This window comes from Pseudorca crassidens, chromosome 19 (assembly GCF_039906515.1).
Source record: "Pseudorca crassidens isolate mPseCra1 chromosome 19, mPseCra1.hap1, whole genome shotgun sequence".
NCBI classification, from domain to species: Eukaryota; Metazoa; Chordata; class Mammalia; order Artiodactyla; family Delphinidae; genus Pseudorca; species Pseudorca crassidens.
In genome coordinates, this window is record NC_090314.1 from 19,902,516 (window position 1) to 19,924,483 (window position 21,968).

General features: G+C 52.1%; 1 protein-coding gene across 2 annotated transcripts in view; it reads left to right on the forward strand.

Annotated features, from left to right (window-relative positions):
- RAB11FIP4 (RAB11 family interacting protein 4) overlaps positions 1–21,968 on the forward strand; it is a 115,340-nt gene that overhangs the window by 21,513 nt on the left and 71,859 nt on the right. Inside the window, exons 1-3 of one of the 2 annotated variants that reach the window (XM_067715473.1) lie at positions 11,270–11,288; positions 11,909–11,996; positions 14,768–14,856. In XM_067715473.1, coding sequence (XP_067571574.1) covers positions 11,990–11,996; positions 14,768–14,856 — 96 coding nt within the window. In that variant the 5' untranslated portion in view covers positions 11,270–11,288; positions 11,909–11,989. Of the gene's footprint in view, positions 1–11,269; positions 11,289–11,908; positions 11,997–14,767; positions 14,857–21,968 lie in introns of those variants that run through there. The other variant, XM_067715472.1, reaches the window with a different exon arrangement.

Here is a 21,968-nt window from a genome sequence, read left to right on the forward strand (position 1 = left end):
CCCTGACCCTCCAGGGGCCTGCGCGTCCCCTCTTTACCTGCCTGCCTCCCTTTGCGGCTGCTTTTTTATGCTGGGGAGTATCAACTCTGCCCTCCCCCAAGCCCAACCCTGGAACTCCTTTTGCTGGTGCAGAAAACTTCAGGGGCTCAGCCCAGCTGGGGGTCCCCCTAGGGCAGCAGGACTTCCCAGGATGCCCATGGGCCCAGGAAGGGAAGCAGCCTGGGGGGTGGGGGGGACTAGGGGTGGGAACTTGGGGTTTGGGGGTTACTGTGGCATACTGGGGAGCAGAGCAGAGGCCTGTCTAAAGAGCATGCTCTAACACAAATGTGACCCGTTGTTGCTGTGGGGAAGTTTCCAAATCTTCAAGAAAGGTCAGATACCCCACTCTGTGTGTGCAGTTTCCTTGATTAAAAAAAATATATATATATTTTAGGACTTCCCTGGTGGTGCAGTGGTTAAGAATCCGCCTGCCAATTCAGGGGACACGGGTTCGAGCCCTGGTCCGGGAAGATCCCACATGCCGCGGAGCAACTATGCCCGTGTACCACAGCTACTGAGCCTGTGCTCTAGAGCTCGTGCGCCACAACTACTGAGCCCGCGAGCCACAGCTACTGAAGCCCACGCGCCTAGACCCCTTGCTCTGCAACAAGAGAAGCCACTGCAATGAGAAGCCCGCGCACCGCAACGAAGAGTAGCCCCCACTCTCTGCAACTAGAGAAAGCCCACACGCAGCAATGAAGACCCAATGCAGCCAAAAATAAATAAATTTATTTTAAAATATATATATATTTTTAGGACATCCCTGGCGGTCCAGTGGTTAAGACTTTGCCTTCCGGTGAAGGGGTGCAGTTTCGATCCCTGGTCGGGGAACTAAGATCCCACATGCCGTGCGGTGCAGCCAAAAAATAAAAAATTAAAAAATAAATGAAATTTTAAAAATTTTAGCTTGACAAATAGTAAATTTCACTTTTTGTTGGGGGAGGGGACATATGATTCCATGAGTTTTAATATTTGCATAGATTCCTGTAGCCACCACCACAATCAGGGTACAGGACAGTTCACCCCCCAGATTCCCTGGTGCTGCCCCTTTGTATTCAAACTCTCCCCTCCTTCTTGCCCTTGACAGCCGCTGACCTGTTCTCAGTCTTTATAGTGTTGCCTTTCTGCGTCAGTGGAATCGTCATATGTAACCTTTTGAGACTGGCGTCTTTGGCCCAGCATAATGCGTTTGAGATTCATCCATCTGTTATCAGTTGTTCCTTTTTATTACAGAACAGTTTGCTTATCCGTTCCCTGTCGGAGGACGTTTGAGATATTTCCAGGTTTTGGCGATTGTGTATAATGCTGTTATAGACATTCGCGTATAGTTTTTCGTGTGTGAACATCAGTTCTCCTTCCTCTGGACTAAGGAAGGTCCCTTCTATTCTGAGTTGGCTGAGAGTTTTTATCATGAATGGATGTCAGATTTGTCAGTTGCTTCGTCTGCATCGATTGAAATGATTGTATGTTTTTTTTCTTTAGTCATCTTTCGATTCCGTCGGTTGACGTTGCAATGTTGAACCAGCCTTGGGGGATAAACCCCACTTGGTTTTGGCTGTGTTGTATCATTCATATATAAATAAATTTACTTATATATATAAATAATATACAAATGTATATTCTGCGGGTTTGCACAAACGTGTAATGACATATGCCCATCATTAAACAGTGGTCCCTCAGTATCCCTGGGGGATTGGTTCTAGGACCCGCATGGATACCAAAATCCTCAGATGTTCAAGTCCCACAGTTGGCCCTCTGTATCCGTGTTCCCTCTGCATTTGTGGTTCTGCATCCACAGATTCAACTAACCACAGATCATACAGTACTGTATGTAATTTATTGGAAAAAAAATCCACATATAAGTGGACCCATGCTGTTCAAACCCGTGTTGTTCAAGGGTCAACTGTAATATCATACAGAGTATTTTCACTCCCCTAAAAATCCTCTGTACTTATTAACCTATTAATTTTAAAATCTGTAAGATGGAGAGGTTTGGGCCAAGGTGGCAGAGTAGGAAGACCCTGAGCTTACCTCCTCCCTTGGGCACACCAAAATCACAACTACTTACAGCACAACTATCAATAAGAATGACCTGAAAACTAGCAGAAAAGATCTACTACTGAAGATGTAAAGAAGGAACCACAGCAAGACGGACAGGAGGGGTGGAGACGCAGTAGAGTCAACACCCACACTCCCGTGTAGGTGGCCCACAAACAGGAGGATAATCATAATTGCAGAGGTTCTGCCCAAGGATCGAGGGGTCTGAGCCCACGTTGGGCTCCCCAGCCTGTGGGTCCCGCATCTGAAAGATGAGCCCCCAGAATGTTTGGCTTTGAAGGGTAGCAGGGCTTGCTTATAGGAGAGCCAGACGGCTGTAGGAAGTAGAGACTCCGCCCTTAAGGGCGCACACAAAATCTCACACTCCAAGACCCCAGACGGAAGCGGTCATTTGAAAGGAGACTGGGTCAGACCCACTTGCTGATCTTGGGGAGCCTCCCAGAGAGGCAGGAGGCAACTGGGACTCACCCTGGGGACAGAGACACTGGCAGCAGCCATCTTTGGGAGCTCATTCTACCATGTGGGCACTGGTGCTGACAGGTGCCATGCTGAAGTCCTCCCTCCTGCTTGCTAGCCCTGAGAGCCGGCCACGCCCACCAGCTGGTCAGCACCAGTCCTGGGACCACCCTAGGCTAAGCAGGTAGCTGAGCGGGGGACACAGCCCTACCCCCCAGCAGGCTAGCTGCTGTAGGCACCCTGAGCCTCCCAGGCACCCTGGGACCTGGCCCTCCCCACCAGTAGGCTAGCAGTAGCCCTAGGACCTCCAGGACCCCAAAGCTAGTTGTAGGGACCCAGCCCTGCCCACCAGCAGACTGATACCAGCTCCAGGACTCCTGGCCCCCCACCAATGACCCCAGGACCTGGCTCCACCAACCAGTGGGCTGGTACTAGCCCATAACCCTGTGCTCTGTATCCAGCCATGCCCACCAGTGGCCAGCAGCCTCCACACTAGGTAGGGCCTGGCAACCAATTGGGGTGGAAGCCAGCCATACCTCCCAGTGTGTACACAGTAGTCAGCCCACCACAATAGAAGGGACTGTGCAGCCCACACAGGGGGCACCCCTAGAGTATACAGCTGTGGTGACCAGAGGGGAGTGCACTGCTGGGCCCCATAAGACATCTCCTACATAAGGCTAGTTCTCTAAGGTCAGGAAATGTAACTGACCTACCTAGTACATAGAAATAAAAAGAGAATTAGGCAAAATAAGGCAACCGAGGAATATATTCCAAATGAAGGAACAAGATAAAACCCCAGAAGAAGAACCAAGTGAAGTGGAGATAAGCAGTCTACCTGATAAAGAGTTCAAGGTGATAGGCACAAAGATGCTCGATGTACATGTTGAGTATGTGCTCAATATGGTCAGAGCACACAATTTAGATGATTTCAGTTCTTTTAAATTTATTAAGTTTTGTTTAATGGCCCCAGGATATGATCTATCTTGGTGAATGTTCCATGCGCCCATGAAAATAATATGTCTTCTACTGTTATTAACTGAGAGTTCTATAAATGTCAATTAGGTTAAACTGGTTAATGGTGTTGTTCAGTTCTTTTATATCCTTGTTGATTTTCAATCTAACTAGTTCTATTGATGACTGAAGAGAAGTGCTAAAGTCTCCAATGATAATTGTCAATTTGTCTGTTTCTCTTTTCAGTTCTGTTAGTTGTTGCTTCATGCGTTTTGAAGCTCTGTTGTTAGGTACGTGCACATTTAGGATTGTTATATCTTCTTAGTGAGTTGACCCTCTTATATAATGTTCCTCTTAATCTTTGGTAATTTTCCTTGCTCAGATTAGATCATTTCTACTGCACTGTTTTCAAGTTCACCAACTGTTTTTTCTGTCATCTCCATTCTGCTACTGATTCCATCTAGTGAATTTTAAATATTTCAGTTATTGTATTTTTGCATTCCAAAATTTCCATTCAGTTCTTTTCCATAGCTTCTATTTTTCTGCTGAGAATTTCTATATTTCCATTTGTTTTAAGAGTGTTCACCCTTCCTTCATGGAATATGGTTATAATTGCTTTAAAGTCTCCATCTACTAATGGTAACATCTGGGTCGTCTTGGGGTTGGTATTTATTATCTTTTCTCTTGTGCATTGCTGAGGTTTTCCTGTCTCTTTGCATGTCGAGTAATTTTGGATTGTGTCCTGGACATTCTGAATATTATATTATGAGACTCTGGGTCCTGTTAAAAATACTCTGAAGAATATTAATTTTTGTTTGTTTGTTTTTAATCAGGAAATCAACCCAGTTAGGTTGAAACCTCAGATCCCAACCTGCCCTCTGAGCTGCTCAGTCAGTTTAGTTCTCAAAGCCTTTGAAGTGCTCTTTGGGTCCACCTCAAGTGTGCACTCTCCTGGGGCCGGTCTGTTCACTGTCTACTGTGTAGTTCAGTTCTCAAAGCCTTTGGCATACTATTTTGGGTTACTTCCATGTATATGCAGCTCAGGAGTGGGCCCAGGACTTCAAGTACAACTTATCGGATCCTAATCTCAAACTCTCTCTTCTCTGTGATCCTTGCCCCCCACGAGCTCCCAGGAGCCCCTCTTCCTGGTCCTTTGGTTAGAAATCTGAGGTCTTGGCCACCCTGTGCTGTTTCACACCTTCCATGACTGGTCTACCTGCAGGATGCATTGGTGAGAGGAAAAAGAGAGAAACGTGTAACAGGAATTCCCCCTCCCCATTTTGACCACAGGGACCGTTTTTCCAAGTGTATCATTCCACAGAGAAAGATTTTCCTCCTCTCCAAGTTTTAGGTGCCTTCCTGGCTGCCGTAGCTGCTGCTACCACCCACCTCTGAGACTGCAGCTTGGGGTGGGGCTGGAAAATGGAATTAAAAACAAAAACAGAAACAAAAACGGCATTTCTCCCACTCTCTCTGTCCCAGAAGGGCCCCCTTCCCTGACCTCTCATCAAAAAGAGAGAGTTTCGGGGAATTCCCTAGTGGTCCAGTGGTCAGGACTCCACATTTCCACTGCAGGGGGCACGGGTTCGATCCCTAGTTGGGAAACTAAGATCCTGCATGTTGCGCAGTGAGGCCAAAAAAAAAAAAAAAAAAAAAAACTAAAAGAGAGGGTTTCTTTTGGAGCTTTTTCTGTTCGTATCTGCTGCGCAGTTCTGCGGTTTGAGCTACCTGAGTCTAGGCTGGAAAATATGTGAGAAAAAATAAATCAGGGGACTTACCACCGTATTCATCTTACTTCAAGGTTTTTGGTTTGTTTTTGGGTTTTGTTGCTGTTGTTTACTTCAAGTTTTAACTTTTCTCCTAGTTTGCCTGCTATGATTTACTTTGCAGAGTCCTTGTATAGTTGCTTTATGTATCCTGTCCAGAGTTTTTAGCTATAATCAGTGAAAGAGACAGAGTGTCGTGTGACTGACTCCATCTTAACCTGCACCAGAAGCTTCTTGGAGCTTGGCAGTTCATTTTAGATATTTAAGTCTGTCTACAGGCCTCATTTGGGATGCTAGTTGGAGACTTGAGCTTTAGCAATACAGCATTTGAAATTACACTTTTTCCTTTAAACATTCAAATTTTTTTGCCACTGCACTAAAAAACCTTTCTTTTTTTTTTGTTGGCTGCGCTGCGTGGCTTCTGGGTTCTTAGTTCCCGAACCAAGGATTGAACCCGGGCCCACGGCAGTGAAAGCGTGGGGGGGTCCTAACCCCTGGATTGCCAGGGAATTTCCTAAATATTCAAATTCTGAAACAAAGGCTCTTTGGACTCAGTTTTTCTAGGTGAAAAGACAGCAGAATTGGGAATTCCCTGGTTAAGGCTTTGCACTTTCACTACTGTGGGCCTGGGTTCGATCCCTGGTTGGGGAACTGAGATCCCATACGCCAGGTGGCGCAGGCAGAAAAGCAGAGATAGAGCAGAATACAAGTTTATCCTTTCTCTGGTGAGAGCAAGCCCCAAACTTGTGATAGTAATAGTGATTATCATTATATTAGTAGAAATAATAGTAATTATTGGTTAAGAGCACAAACTCTGGAGCCAGGCAGCCTGTGTTCAGGTCCCAGCTCTGCCACTTACTAGCTGTGTGACCTTGACCCTGAATGACTTGGCCTTCCTGAGCATCAGCGCCCTCACCTGTACGATGGGCATAATAATGGTATCTTCTTCTGACGTGGTTGTGAGGCTTCGTTGAGTTTGTACGTATACAGTGCTTAGCGCAGGCCTGGCATCAAAGAGGAGTTACTAAGCATTTGTTTGATTAATAATTTAATGGCTAACCTTTATTAGACCTGCAGACTGAGCCAGCTTATCTCCCTTGTTCAGATAATAGCTCACTTGAGTCCGTCTGGCTTGCACGTGTCAAAATTGGGGAGGCGGGGACTTCCCTGGTGGCGCAGTGGTTAAAAATCCACCTGCCAGTGCAGGGGATACGGGTTCGAGCCCTGGGCCGGGAAGATGCCACATGCCACAGAGCAGCTAAGCCAGTGTGCCACTACTGCTGAGCCTGTGCTCTAGAGCCCGCGAGCCACAACTACTGAAGCCCGCGTGCCTAGAGCCCGTAACAAGAGAAGCCACCGCAATGAGGAGCCCGCGCACTGCAACGAAGAGTAGCCCCCGCTCGCCGCAACTAGAGAAAGCCCACGCGCCGGAACGAAGACCCAACGCAGCCAAAAATAAATAAATAAAAATTAGAAAAAAAGAAAAAAGAAATTGGAGAGGCGTGGGTGGCCGGGCCCACACTCAGGGAGGATCTGGCTGGTGATCAGTCAGAGTTCAGTGGCCGTGAAGCTCTGAACATCGTCTGGTCTGAGCTAGAAGAGGTGTGACCTCGGGGGAATGAGTGGGGAAAAGAATCAGCCTGAAGAGAAAGGCAACCGAAATAGAAGGGGAAGCCTGCTAATTGTGTGGCCTGAAAAAGGAGGATCAATATTTCACTGCCAGGGAAACAACCAGTTTCCCTGGCAACCAGGTCAGCGGCCCAGCTGTGTGAGCTCCAGCAACAGCTGCTTCGCCGCCCCTGGCAGGCCCAGTGCGCCCAGCCCTCCCGCCTGGGAGCCCGGCGCGCCCCCAGCGCAGCCCAGCCCTGCGTGGTGTGGGCGCCCCGCTCCCCCAGCCCGCGGGCAGGCCCCCAGCATCTGGAGCTCCGGTTCACCACGAAGACCACCTGTGGGTGGTTATTTGCTGTTCTCACCGTGTGACCTTGAGCAAGCCCTCCGCCTCCCGTCGACTGGGCTTCCCCGTCTGCCGAATCGAGGGCTGCGTCAGCTGAGCGCACCCGTGCCCTCGGGGGTACCAGCAGAAGTTTATCCAGTGTCCAGGAAGGTTGACGCTCTTGGTGATCAAGGTGAGGGGTCCCAGCCCTAGCGGGTAATGCTACTCCATGTACAAGAGGACGGAGCGGGGCGGGGATTGAAACATACTTTGGTGCAACCTGGCAAGAGCCTGCCTCTGTGGAAGGCAGTAGGGTGCAGAGGCTGATAACTCGGGTCAGCAGGGCTTGGGGGTCATGGAAGAGTTACCACTACAGGGATTCTCTGAGTCTGGGGTCCCCAACCCCCGGTCCGCGGACCAGCACCAGACCGCGCAGCAGGAGGCCAGCGAGCGAAGCTTCATCTGCCGCTCCCCGTTGCTCCCCATTGGTCACATTACTGCCTGTATACCCATCCCCCAGCCCCGTCCGTGGGGAAAATTGTCTTCCACGAAACCGGTCCCTGTTGCCAAAAAGGCTGGGGACCGCTGCTCTAAGTGTCGTAACCTCTCTAAATGTCTGAGCCTCAGTTTCCTCAACTGTGAAGTAGCTGCTATTAAGGCTGGTGTGAGGATCAGAGGAGATGAGTCCAGGGACTTGCCTGGCGGTCCAGTGTTAGGACTCCGCACTTTCATTGCCGAGGGCCCAGGTTCAGTCCCTGGTTGGGGAGCTGAGATCCTGCAAGCTGCCCGGCGCGGACCAAAAAAAGAAAAAAATGAGGCTAGTCCAGCCAGGGTTCATGGCGAGCCCTCGGTGAGCCCTGCCTGTTTCCTACAGGGCTGTATAATGGTTGGTGTGGCACCTTCATACCCACTGCTTGCTTGGACCTTCACTCTTTGAAGAGCCCTGTGGGAGCCCTGGACCCACCGCTCAGCGGTGTTCCAGGGACTTTGCAGTGGTCCCCAGGACCCCATCTATCTGCCTGTCATCGAGCACCCTGGCACCTCTGCTCCAGGCTGGCTTTCCCTGGAGGCAGGGGGACAGATAGCCTGGCCCCACCAGTGTCTCCCAGCCCTGGGGAGCTACAGACTCCATGGATTACAGAATCTGAATCTGAATCCACAGCCTGCTGCCCCTTTCGTGGATCTGAGGTTGGGCCTCCACATCAGCCATTCAACACTCGGTGACGACTCTGCCCTTTGGCTTCCCATCAGAGATAATTAAAGCATGACCCCAACCTTGGAGAGGACTGTAGGGGTGCGCACCGGGAGCCCCAGCCCATCCCTGCATTCATAGACCCCCTAGAATGCCGCTGATGAGAGGGCAGGAAGAGAGGAGGCGGGGCACCAGCTGGGAGGGTGGGTGGGTTCCCCTCGGCCCTGAAGGTGGCACCTGGGCATTTCTATTCTCAGAAGCCACATCATTGCCTGGCAGTGTCAGAGCCTGCCTGGCTGGCAGTGTGGGGACAGCTGCAAAGCTGAGGAGGCGCTGGCCAGGGCGGGAGCTGGCAGAAAGCCACCTTCCTCCTTCTCTGGAATTCTTCCAGCCTTTCCCAAGGGCCTGCTAGGTGCCAGGTTCAGGGGGGGTCACAGAGAGACGATGCACAGCCTCTGCCCACCCCTCACCCCCAGAGTCACAGCCGAGTGGAAAAGCAGGGTCAGCACTGGGACAGAGGTACAAGCTCAGGGCCACCAGGGTCAGGGAGGGAGGAGGGCTGCTTGTATGGGGTCTTCCCTTGCTCACTCATCTTCCAAACCCCACTGGGTGTGTCCCCATAATTGGAGCGGGCTTCAGACCCCTGCAACTGCCGCACTAGAAAAGTGTACTGTGGGCGTGCAAGAAACGTGGTCCTGTGGATAGGTGAATCCCCCAGGATGGCTTGGGCTTCGGAGAATGTGGTGGGCGGTATGGTGGGCTGGAGGGTGTCTGCCGTGACAGTATTAACAATAACAACAGTGACGGTAATCCTTTCCCTACATGCTATGTGTACAGTTTCCAAAGTGCTTTCATACCCTCCACCTGCAACCCAGCCCCAAAGGAGTCTGGGAAAGAGCTCATCCTTGCCCGACTGTGCTTTAGATACTGATGGTGATTACGGGGGGGAGGGGAAAGGTGCCTGGCCACCAGCATGTGAGAGTGCGTGCACGTGTGTGTCCACGTGACCGTGTGTGATTAGCCAGAGGGGCCAGCAGCTCCCATCGCCCCCCAGCAGAGTGCCCGGCTTACAGGCGGTACCCAGTCGTCCTTATTGAATAAATAAGTAAACGAACGCTTGCAGGTGTGCTGTAGAGGGGCTGCCACTAAATTACAGGTTGATTTAGAAGTGGGCTTCTGGAAGAAATATCAAGAGGCTGCATTGCAGGTATTGGAACTCTCAGGGGGAAAAAACGGGTTCTGACAAAATCGGCCATTGACAAAAACTAGGAAAAAATACCCAGAGCTCACAAGTTTGAAGTCAGATGCTCTGATCAAAGACTAAATTGAGACATCCTTACAGAGAACAATTTGGCAACTGTTATCAAAAGGCTTAAAAACTTAGATGTCTTGTAGAACCATTTCTTTTCATTTATTCACCAAATATTTATGAAGCTTCTATTACATGCCAATAATGGTGGGAGCTACAAGGTACGCAGTGGTGATCAAAATAAACATGATCCTTGATCTCAGGAGCTTACTTTCTAGAGGGGTGGGGGGAAGCTACAAATTAATAAAATTATCACATAAACATATAATTACGTATTGCAACAAATGGTTCTGAAAGAAAAGTATAGGGTGCTACAAGGCAGGGTAACAGTGGGGTAGGCCCTAATTAGATGGGCGGGACAGGCTTGTCCAGGAGAAACATTTCATAGAGGTATAAATGGAGACCTGTGGGATAAACAGACATTGCCAGATGATGAGTGGGGAGGACAAGCATTTGAGATATAGAGAACAGTATGTGCAAAGGCCCTGAGGCAGAAAAGAGCTTGGCTTGCTTGAGGAGCTGACTGAAGGCCAGTGTGGCTAGAATGCAGTGAGTGACAGAAACAGTGGGAGGAGATTTGACTGGAGGGGCCAGAAAATATACGGTGTTGTAGGCCATGTTGGGGAGTTCGGTGGGAAGGGAGGAAGTACGCAGTCGGGGAGTAGGACATTTGAGTGAGTGATGTTGGACGAGGGACAAGCAACGGTGATGCCTGGGTCCTCACTGTGGCCAAGGGGCCTGGGTGGCTGAGGTGGGATATGGGACAACAGGAAGTCAAGGTTCTCGAAGGCCAGGCAGTCCATTGGTCATTCGCACAGCTGTAGAACCCCCCAAAGATGAGCTGTAACAGCAAAAAGTTGGAAATGACCAAAACGCCCAGCTATTGTGGGTGGTTAATAAGTAAATTATGGTATAGCTACTGGGCAGAATATTTATAACCACTAAAAATGTGAGTGGTACCCTCTGGGCAAGGAGGGGAGGTGTTTCTGATATACTGTTAAGTAGGGGAGAAACTTCCCAACATCAGCAACGGCAGATTCCTTTGGGCTACACCTATTTACACATTTATTTTTTTAACAATTTTTATTGAAGTATAAGGTACAAAGAGGACAGAAAAGTGCACTGGCCACAAGCGGACAGCTCAGCGAGTTTTCACTGTGTAACCAGACCCTAGATCAAGACAGAGAGATGACTCTGGTGTCTTCCTCCTGCACAGTTCTGCAGATGTAGCTGCTATCTTGACCATAATTGGCTTTGCCTTAAATCTTGATGTGTAATTTGTAATTCTTAAATAATGGATACGTATGTCACATAATTATTTCCTCCCTGTAGATCAAGGGTGTCTCAGAACTAGGAAAAAAAAAAAGTGGTTAGAACTATGTGTTTTAAAGAAAAGTGGGAAAGGGGAGGGTTTTCGTTTTTGTTTTCAATTCATTAATTTATTTGTTTTTATTTTTGGCTGCATTGGGTCTTCATTCCTGTGCACGGGCTTTCTCTAGTTGCTGTGAGCGGGGGCTACTCTTCATTGTGGTGTGCGGGCTTCTCGTGGTCGTGGCTTCTCTTGCTGCAGAGCACGGGCTCTAGGTACGTGGGCTTCAGTAGTTGTGGCTTCAGTAGTTGCAGCTCACGGGCTGTAGAGCACAGGCTCAGTAGCTGTGGTGCACGCGCTTAGTTGCTCCGTGGCATGTGGGATCCTCCCGGACCAGGCCTCCAACCCGTGTCCCCTGCCCTGGCAGGCCGATTCTTAACCACTGCGCCACCAGGGAAGCCCAAGGGGAGGGTTTTGATACATTGTCTTTTCTAGAGTTTCTGCAGTGAATTTGTATTATTTTTGTATGAAAGAAGCTGCTAAGTTAAAAAAAATCAGTGTTTGTTTTCCACGTGCCAGTCTTAGAGAAATAACTCGGAGACGGAGACGGAAGCTCAGGCCAAACAAACCCGGGTTCTGAGCACTGCGGTGATAGGTTTGATTTTCCTCACTCGTGTCTGTCGACCTCAGAATAAAGTGGCCCCACCGCTGTCTGGGGCTGGCGCTGACCCCGCCGAGGGGGACAGGGCTAGGAAGGGGACTGCTGGCGTCCCCTTGGTTCAAGTGACAAACCCTCCCTCCCTCCCGGCCTCCCTGGCCAGCCTCAGGCCAGCTCTGTGAACTCTCTGGGGGCATTTCTGGGAGCCTCACACCTGTCCCTCCTTCCTTTCCACAGGTGGAAAAACTGGTGAAGTATTTGGATCCCAACGACCTGGGGAGAATCAACTTCAAGGACTTTTGCCGAGGGGTGTTCGCCATGAAAGGTGAGGTCTTCTGGGGGGAGGGGGGTCCTAGGGGCTCCCAGGATCCTGTCTGGCTGGGGAGGCTGGCATGGCTTGGGTTTCAGCTCAGATTCCCCCCTACGGGGGTCCCAGGAGCCCAGGATGGGTTCCAGAAGTAGGCTCTGCCTTTGGCTCCCCCAGGGGGGCCAAGGGGAAGGGACTTGGGCTCCCACAGCTGTGCCCGCTGGAGAGGGGCTGTGGGCGTCACTGAACCTCTGTCATGTGGTCCCACACCTGCAGCCAGGCCTTTCTACCCTTCCCGTTGTCTGTCCCCATCCCGAGAATGGCCCCCTTCCCTCCCCTCCCCTCCCCTCCCCTCCCCTCCCCTCCCTTCCCCTCCCCTCCCCTCCCCTCCCCTCCCCTCCCCTCCCCTCCCCTCCACTCCTCTCCCCCCCCTCCCCTCCCCTCCCTCCCCTCCCCTCCCCTCCCCTCCCCTCCCCTCCTCTCCCCTCCCCTCCTCTCCCCTCCCCTCCCTCCCCTCCCCTCCCCTCCCCTCCCTCCCCTCCCCTCCTCTCTCCCCTCCCCTCCCCTCCTCTCTCCCCTCCCCTCCCCTCCTCTCTCCCCTCCCCTCCCCTCCTCTCTCCCCTCCCCTCCCCTCCTCTCTCCCCTCCCCTCCTCTCCTCTCTCCCCCTCCATCTCCTGAGGGAACTCATCTCCCTCAAGGCTGATCAGACTCCTGAGGAGTTTCCCAAAACACAGGCTTCAGTTTTGAACGAGGACAGTTCAGAGCTGGTCCCTCATCTCCCTGCCTCTGTTCTGAATTTCCTTCACTTGTTTCCTCCCCACTCCCTCCTCCTAACTCCTCCAAATTCCTTCCTGTCTTCCCTTTAGGGGGGAACATAAAAATCCCTCTCGTTTTCCCTCCACTCAAAGGCAGTTATGAGACGCCTGCAGGAATCAGAGTGTGGCCACTCGCTACTGCAGTGTTCATCCGGAGAGAGTGGTCCAGCTCACCAGCCCGTGAGGAGAACACAGTTTACGTCTGCAAGTCCCCGGGCCTTGCTGTTATCTGTGGAGGATGCCATGTTTCCCTGTCTGTGTGGCTCAGAGCAGCACGAAGCCTTCCCTGTGGGGTCCCTCAGAGTCTGGGAGGGTGGGGAGGAAGCAGGAATTCCTTGCATAGAAGTGACGGGCGAAAGGAAGTGAGCAGAGAGGTTGGGGAGACTGTGCACGGCAGCCCCAGAAAGGTTTCTGAATGGGGTTGCTTGACTCAGTAGGGCCGCCACTAACTGTGCCCGGCATGTCCCCGTGCTGGTGCTTTGCAGGTCTGACCTCCTGTTTGCTGTTCTGAGACCAGTTCCAATGTGTGGAGGTGAGGGGTTCCTCCCATGCCAACAAACAATTTTCTCACACCAGCAGGGTGTCCGAGGAGAATTCAGCTCAATTCTGACACCGTCTACCTGGAGGTAGCGTCAGATTCCACAGGTTAAGGGCTCAGTCCTATAAAACTGTCTCCCCACCCCCATTTCAGACGCCAGTCACAAGCCCAGGCTGTTACCTATGCTTCTGGCCAACCGGCTGTAAGTCAGAGGTTCCCACGACCCCCTCCTTGGGTTGGGTTAATTTGCTGGAGCGGCTCATGGAACTCAGAAACATTTTACTCACTAGATTAGCGGCTTATTGCAAAAGGATACGACTCAGGAACAGGCAGGTGGAAGCGGCGCGTGGGGCAAGGTGTGGGGAAAGGTTCAGGTCAGCCATGCTGTCTCGGAGGGCACGACTCTCCCCAAATCTCCATGTGTTCACCAACCCGGAAGCTCTCCGAACCTGGTCCTTTTGGGTTTCTGTGGCACCTTCATCATAGCCGTGATCAATGAAATCACTGGACATTGGCGATTGATCCAACCTCCAGGCCCTCACCGCTCCCTGGAGGTCAGAGGTCAGAGGTTGGGACTGAAAGGTCCAGCCCTCTAATCACCTGGTTGGTTCTCTTGGCAACCAGCCCCCATCCTTAGGTGGGTCCACAAGTCACCTCATTAACATAAAAAGATACCTTTGTCACTCTCAACACTTAGGAAATTCTGAGGGTTTTGGGAGCTGTGAGTTACAAACTGTGAATGAAGGCCAAATACGTATTTTCTTATAAATCACAATATCGCACCTCCTTTGTCCGTTACGATTTGGGGGCATTTGTTCAGGGGAGGGAGGCCAGCTGTGTAATGAGTCAGCAAATAGCGCCACCCTGAAGGTGGCCTTCCATGTTCTGGAGTTTGCAGGGTTGCAGAGGGCCTCAGCCTCGCAGCCCTGGACTGTGTGTGTTTGGAGTCCCTGTGAGCCAGGCAGGGAGCATGTTCTTATATCCCCTCCTCCAGGAAGGCCTCCTGGATTCTCTTTGCCCCAGCCTCCCCTCCGCAACTGGGAGTCTGTCTTCTGTGTGTTCCCTGATGCTGTTAGTCCCAGTGGAGGAACGTCTGGAGGGCAAGGACCTGTCTCGGCTCCCTCTGCCTGGCCCTGGACTGGCTTCTCTAAGGACTGGGTGCCCCATCTCTGCCTCTGAGTGATCAGCTGGTCTCTTGGAGACTTGGGGCCTCTGCCTCCCTGCAGCCCTACCCAGCCAAGGCTTACTCATCAGAAGCAAAGCTGCCCAGGGAATTCCCTGGCAGTCCAGTGGTTAAGACTCTGTGCGTTCACTGCCAAGGGCCCAAGTTCGATCCCTGGTCAGGGAACTAAGGTCCTGCAAAAAAAAAAAAGGAGCAAAGCTGCCGGGCTGGGCTGAGGCTCTGACCCTCCACTGCCTGTCTGTCCATCCACAGGCTGTGAGGAGCTGCTGAAGGATGTGCTGGCCGTGGAGAGCGCTGGGACACTGCCCTGCGCGCTGGAGATCCCAGACTGCGTGGCGCAGGTGAGAGGGGCGGCCACCGCGGAAGGGATGGGGAGCCTCCAGCCGCCCGCCTTACCTGCTTGGTCTTCCGTCTTCTTGCCTTTGCCTCGCCTTTTTGGTGTCAGGGAGACCCCAGAGCCCCCGCTGAGGGCCCTTTGCCTTCAAAGTCAAGAAAGAGATTTTGGAACCGGAGCAGTGCAGACCCTTGGGAAGCCACAGCAGAGGGTGTAGGGGCTGGGGGTCCTCACAGGGCACCTTCCCCCGCTCTGAGGTCCTGAGGAGAAGCTGAGCTCCAGAGGGAAAGTGGCAGGCTCGAGGTCAACAGCAGGCAGGGAGACAATTTTTCTCTTTTCTCCAACACCAGCTGGATGTCCAGCAATCCAGTCCACTCCCGACACTGACTGCCCAGAGGTGGTGCAGGCCCCGGGGCCAGAGCCTCAGCCCCGCTTGGGAGCTGCCACAGACGGGGCACCCAGGCTACCTGCCTTCTGCTGGGGCCAGCTACAAATGCAGCGTTCTCGCAACCCCCCTCAGGTTCCGTAGTTCACTAGAACAACTCCCAGAGCTCAGGAAGGCACTCTGTTTATGATTATTGCTTTACTATAAGGGATACAATTCAGGAAAGACGCACGGGGCAAGGTATGTGGCCGGGAGGCGGGGGCCCTCTCCAGGGGCACCACGTCCCTGCACCGCAGTGCGTCACCAACCCGGAAGCTCCGGGTCTTGTTGCTCTAGAGTTTGTATGATCCCATCTGCAGCCCTCTCACCTCCTGCAGGTGGGCATGGGTGGGGCTTAAAGTTCCCCACTTCAAATCACCAGTTTGGTCTTTGTGGTGTGACCAGCCCCATCCTGTGGCTCTCTGGGGATCCCACCTGAGTCACCTCATTAGCATGAACTCAGGTGGGGTTGAAAGGGACTCCTTATGAATAATAAAATTCACTCCTATCGCTCAGGAAGTTCCAAGGTTTTAGGAGCTCTGTTCCAGGAAGTGGGACAAGGACCACAGTCCCCATGGCTCTGTCTTACTGTCATCATCACCTAATGGTTTGTTTATTATGAAACTTTCATCGTTTTCCCAAACACTTGCAGAGTCATCTTACAGACGAATACAGTTCACGATGCCTGTACTGACAGTCTCTAGGGTCCCTTCTGGCGGAGACAGCCCGCCAGAAGGGCTGGAAGAGGATCGTCTTGGTTTGTCATCCAGGCTTAGCTCCAAAACCTCTTCTCCACCCTCTGGTTGGTGCCTCATCTGACCCCAAACATGAGTCTTTTCTATAGCTGAAGGAGGCCCAGGACCCCAGAGGTCACTTTGGCCAATGGCATACTTCTTGGGATCCAGCTGGGTGGTGGGCTCAGGGCTGGGACTGGGGGAGGGGGTCCCTACAGGGGGCTGTGGACAAAGAATGTAGGTTGCCACATCAGTAACAAAGGATGTTGTGGCCATGAAGCCATCAGCCACTGCAGCTGCTGCCCCCCGCCCTCAAACGGTGCCCCCTGAGGGGATTCAGGATGGAGAAAACAGGGTACTGGCCCTAGAGAGCTAAGGTGCATAAAGGAATGATTTCAATGAGCCCAGACTCTTGCATCTTCCCGTACATAGAAAAGTGCTAAATTCATTAACTTGAGATGTCTGTTTTTCTTAAATTAATAGTAATCTGTTGATGTTTTGACTACCTGGTTTTTTTTGCAAAACTCCTGTATGTCCTGGCTCCTTCCTTACCTCTTAGGAACAGTCCCTCAGAGCTATCTGCCTGTGCGTAAGTCCTCAGTAAGTCTGCCAAATAAAACATAATTCTTGGGACTTCCCTGGAGGTCCAGTGGTTAAGACTCCGTGCTTCCACTGCAGGGAGCACAGGTTTGATCCCTGGTCTTGGAACTAAGATCCCACATGCCACGCCATCACGCAGCCAAAAAAAAACATAATTCTTGACTTTTAAGTTGTGCTTTTTTTTTTTTTTCCCGCTTGACAGGGCCCTAATGCCCAGAGCTGCCCAGCAAAATGGTGTTACAGAAGGCCAAGGCTCAAAGGTGGCAGAGACCCAAGCCGGGTACCAGGGCCTCCAAGATAGGTCTCAGGTGGTTGGACCCCAGGGTGCCGTGCCCTCAGGGATGAGTGAAGAGAGCTGGGCTCCAAGAGGTGCAGAGGCCAGCAGTGAGGGCTCCAGGCCTGCCTCAAGGGGCAGCAGATGTGGGGTGAAGATGCATTTGGGCCTGACTGATGGGACCAGGACCAGAGCAGAGGACCCCAATGCAGGACGAACCCTGAGAGTGTCCTGGGAGTCTTGGAGCGGGGCCCTCGTGGACTGAACAGGAAATGGGCTAACGAGGTGGGCTGTGGGACCAGTCAGAACTGGGTCCATACCCCTTTTCGGCCACTGATGAGCCCTGCAAACCCGGACACGTTACGCTCAACTCCTCAGAGCCTGTAAAACAGGGCTCGCCATACCCGTCTTGTGAAAATTCAGTGGGAAAACAGGCTGCTAATATGTGAGAATCCCCTTCCTCCCAGTGCCGTGTCTTAGGGATTCGTGTGAGAAATGGTGCTGAAGTGAGAAATGGTGCTGAGAAATGGTGCTGAAGCCAACACCCTTGGCTACCGGTGTTTCAAAATCACGTCAAAATAAAGGCCTGCATGTGAGGAGCTGGAGGTCAGAGTGGAGCCCTAGCCGGGCTTCCGCACCAGCCAGCGGTACCAGGGCCGGGTCCCGTTCCTGCAGCTGTGGGCTGCTTTCGTGGCCTCCGCACTAGGCCGGCCACACTGGCAGGTGGAGAAAAGGGGAGAGATAGGCGTGGAGGAGTTGGCCTCTGAGAGAGCGCTCTTCTTTTTGTTTATTTATTTATTATTTTTGGCTGCGTTGGGTCTTCGTTGCTGCGCGCGGGCTTTCTCTAGTTGCGGCGAGTGGGGGCTACTCTTCGTTGCGGTGCGCAGGCTTCTCATTGCGGTGGCTTCTCTTGTTGCGGAGCTCAGGCTCTAGGCACACAGGCTCAGTAGTTGTGGCACACGGGCTCAGTAGTTGTGGCTCGCAGGCTCTAGAGCGCAGGCTCAGTAGCTGTGACGCACGGGCTTAGTTGCTCCGCAGCATGGGGGATCTTCCCGGACCAGGGCTCGAACCCGTGTCCCCTGCATTGGCAGGCGGGTTCTTAACCACTGCGCCACCAGGGAAGTCCCGAGAGTGCTCTTCTTTTTAAAGCAATATTGTTTTCTCCACAATGCAACATGTGGAGGTTACAGAAAAGCAGAAAGATCAGGTCGATCGAATCCCAGCAACCCCAGTGCCCCCCTCATCTCCTCTCTCGGGACTTTAGGTGTAAGCCCCTCCTTGTGAACTCTTTTCTGCCCCCGACCTGTCTGGCCCTGACAGGTGGCTCGGGTGGTCGGAGCCCAGCGAGGTGGCTGTTGATCCCTGGGCACGCTGGGCAGCCTTGTCCGTGAGCACCCGGTGGGCAGCGTGGTGGGCTGGGGCTCTGTTCCTCACGACAGGCTCCTCGGTGCTGGGAGGGCTGAGGGGGCAGAGCGCAAAGCCAGCCTGCCAGACCAGTGGGCTCCCACAGTGAGGGGCTGAAAAGGCCTGGAGGCCCCGTGGTGTGAATGAATCCCTCCCTGCTCAGGCTCCTGCACCGTCTGAGCAGCTCGGGGTTCCATTTGGCTAAAGGCCACGAGGGGCGAGACCATAGCTCCTCAGGCTGGGGGGAGCTGAGGGGGCCGGCCTGGGGCACGTCCTCATCCTGCAGGCTCAGCCCTCAGGGTCCTGCTGTGTCCCAGCTGTCCCCTAGGGGTCAGCTTGAGACCAGCCAACCAGAGGGAGCCTGGATCATTACTTGGGCTTCCCAGGTGCTGCTAGGGGAGGAGTGGTTTGGGACCAAGCGAGGATGACATAGGATGGGACCAGAGGAGCATGCCTCCCCCCACCCCCAGGGTGGGGCAGGGACCTCTGACGTCAACACTTGACGAGAGGGTCATAGTTAAAGTAGTGAAGTAGTGAAACACTCTGTGGTGCTGGTTGGTAAACAGATGCAAACCTGGCAGCCTGAGGGCACCCACCCCGTTCACCCCTCTTCCAGGCCCCCTGGAACCCAGCCCCCACACACCAGCTGTCACCCAGGCGCTCTGGGCCTGCTCTCCAGGCAGTGCAAGTCTGTCTGGGTAGGTGCAACTGCATCCCACCAGCTCTTTTTTTTTTAATTGAAGTATAGTTGATTTACAATGTTGTGTTCCCTGCTGTACAGCAAAGTGATTCAGTTATACATATACATATATATACATTCTTTTTCGTATTCTTTTCCATCATGGTTTATCACAGGATATTGAATATAGTTCCCTGTGCTCTACAGTAGGACCTTGTTGTTTATCCATCCTATATGTGATAGTTTGTGTCTGCTAATCCCAAACTCCCAATCCATCCCTCCCCCGCCTCACCTCCCCCTTGGCAACCGCAACTCTGTTCTCTATGTCTGTGAGTTTGTTTCTGTTTCATAGCTAGGTTCATTTGTGTCATATTTTAGATTCCACATATAAGGGATATCCTATGGTACTTGTCTTTCTCTTTCTGACTTCTTCACGTAGTATGATAATCTCTAGGTCCATGTGTGTTGCTGCAAATGGCATTATTTCATTCTTTTTCTGGCTAAGTAGTATTCCATCGTTGATATATACCACATCTACTTTATCCACTTATCTGTTGATGGGCATTTAGGTTGCTTCCGTGTCTTGGCTATTGTGAATAGTGCTGCTGTGAACATAGGGCTGCATGTATCTTTTTGAATTATACTTTTGTCTGGGTATATGCCCAGGAGTGGGATTGCTGGATCATGTGGCAACTCTATGTTTAGTCTTTTGAGGAACCTCCATACTGTTCTCCATAGTGGCTGTACTGATTTACATTCCCACCAACAGTGCAGGAGGTTTCCCTTTTCTCCACACCCTCTCCAGCATTTATCATTTGTAGACTTTTTAATGATGGCCATTCTGACCAGTGTGAGGTGGTACCTCACTGTAGTTTTATTTATTTATTTATTGATTTATTTATTTTGGGCTGTGTTGGGTCCTCGTTTCCGTGCGAGGGCTTTCTCTAGTTGCGGCGAGCGGGGGCCCCTCTTCATCGCGGTGCGCGGGCCTCTCACTATCGCGGCCTCTCGTTGCAGAGCACAGGCTCCAGATGCGCAGGCTCAGTAGTTGTGGCTCACGGGCCCAGTTGCTCCACGGCATGTGGGATCCTCCCAGACCAGGGCTCAAACCTGTGTCCCCTGCATAGGCAGGCAGATTCTCAACCACTGCGCCACCAGGGAGGCCCTCACTGTACTTTTGATTTGCATTTCTCGAATACTTAGCAATGATGAGCATCTTTTCGTGCCTATTGGCCATCTGTCCCACCAGCTCTTGAACTCACTGGATGTCACCCTTCCTGTGTCCTTAGAGCCTGCTGCACCCTGGCGCAAAAAGGGCTTGGTAAACTCAACTGTTGGCAAGTTTTCTGATGCATGTGGATTTGAGTTTGGTCAGAGGGGGTGCTGGGTGTCGCAGGGGTCCGTGGGTTGGCATCCCGAGGCTGAGGTCTCAGGAAACGCCCTGGGAGTCCGTCGTGAGGCTGGCCCGCTTAGCGGGCTGCTACTGCGCTCCCTTTGTGCAGCTCCCAGACCTTATGGTGTAGGGGTCTCTGTAGGGTGGGGACATGGGCAGTCACAGAGAGCCCCACCCTCGGGCCTTAAAGGCAAGGGGGCAGTGGGATGAAATCTGACTTGTAAGCCCTCATGTGAGATCCTGGTTCGTCCTCCCACGTGGGCTGGTTAATAGGGAACCCCATAAAATGAATAGGGTGTCAGGCCACCTGGTGCTCCTCCTGTGTAACCACCATCCCAGCGAATGGTGTCACCATCATCCAGCCCCTAAGCCAGAAAGTCATCCTTGACGCCCCACATCCAGCCAGCCTGAGTCCTCTGGTCCCCACTCAGCCCTCGCCCCTCTCCCTCTGCTGCCTCCTGGCCCCTCATCGTCCCCGGCCTTTCTCTCTCCAGACCCACATCCCACAGTCGCCTCAGGATCCTCCTAAGGAGCTGTCACCACCCCCACTTCGGTGGCCCCCTCATCACCAGTGGGATAAAATCCACCACTTCTCCAGCCTCACCTCTCACTGCTGCACTTCTCACACCCCGAAATTGGTGACACCCAGTTGCTCCTTATTTACTGAAAAGACCCTGTTCTCTCTTGCCTCCCAGACTTTGCACAAGTTCTTCTTTCTCCTGGGATGGCCTCCCACCCACTGTCCCTGGGATAACTTCTGCTCATCGTTTAAGACTTAAGTAGGTACCTCCTCCTCCAGGAAGCCTTCTCTAGTTCCCTCTGCCCCCAGCCTGGAGTGAAACCTGTGCTGAGCTTCCCTGGGGCCCTGTGCCCTCTGTCATCCCTGCCTTAACCTCACCCTCCAGGACAGCTCCATGTTCCCCACACGGCGACACCATTTTCACCTGGTGGTGGCAGAGCTCGAGCTGAGTTCATCTCCTTCGCACCCAGCACAGTGCCCATAGCGAACACCCTTATCCACGCGCCATAGATCGTTTCTCTGAGTATTTCTAGGATTTGAAATCTAGAAATGGAATTGCTCTATCGAAGGGTATGCAGATTTTATTTTTTAATCAATGGGATCAAATTTTTCTTCCAAAAAGACGGTACCAATTGTATCATCCAACAGTAGATGAGAGAGTGCCTGGATTCTCAGCCCTTTGCCAGTCCTGGAAGTCCTCCATCTACCTACAGGCCCCCCTTCTACTCCTCTCCCCTCCCTTCTCCTGCTCACCAATCTGATGGAGGAAAACTCACTCTCACTTTCATCTGTGTTGCCGTTTATGGTGAAGGAGACCATCGTTCCTTCTGTTCACTGGGCCTGTGGATTTCTTCTTTTGTTAATTGCCTCTTTATAGTCCTTGCTCATTTTCTGTTGGGTTGTCTTTTCCTTTTTTTTTTTTTCTTTTCTTTTTTTTGGGGGCCTTGCCTCACAGCATGTGGGATCTTAGTTCCCCGACCAGGGATCGAACCTGTGCCCCCTGCAGTGGAAGCGCAGAGCCCTAACCACTGGATCACCAGGGAAGTCCCTGGGTTGTCTTTTCCTTATTGATTTATATGAAATCTATATAC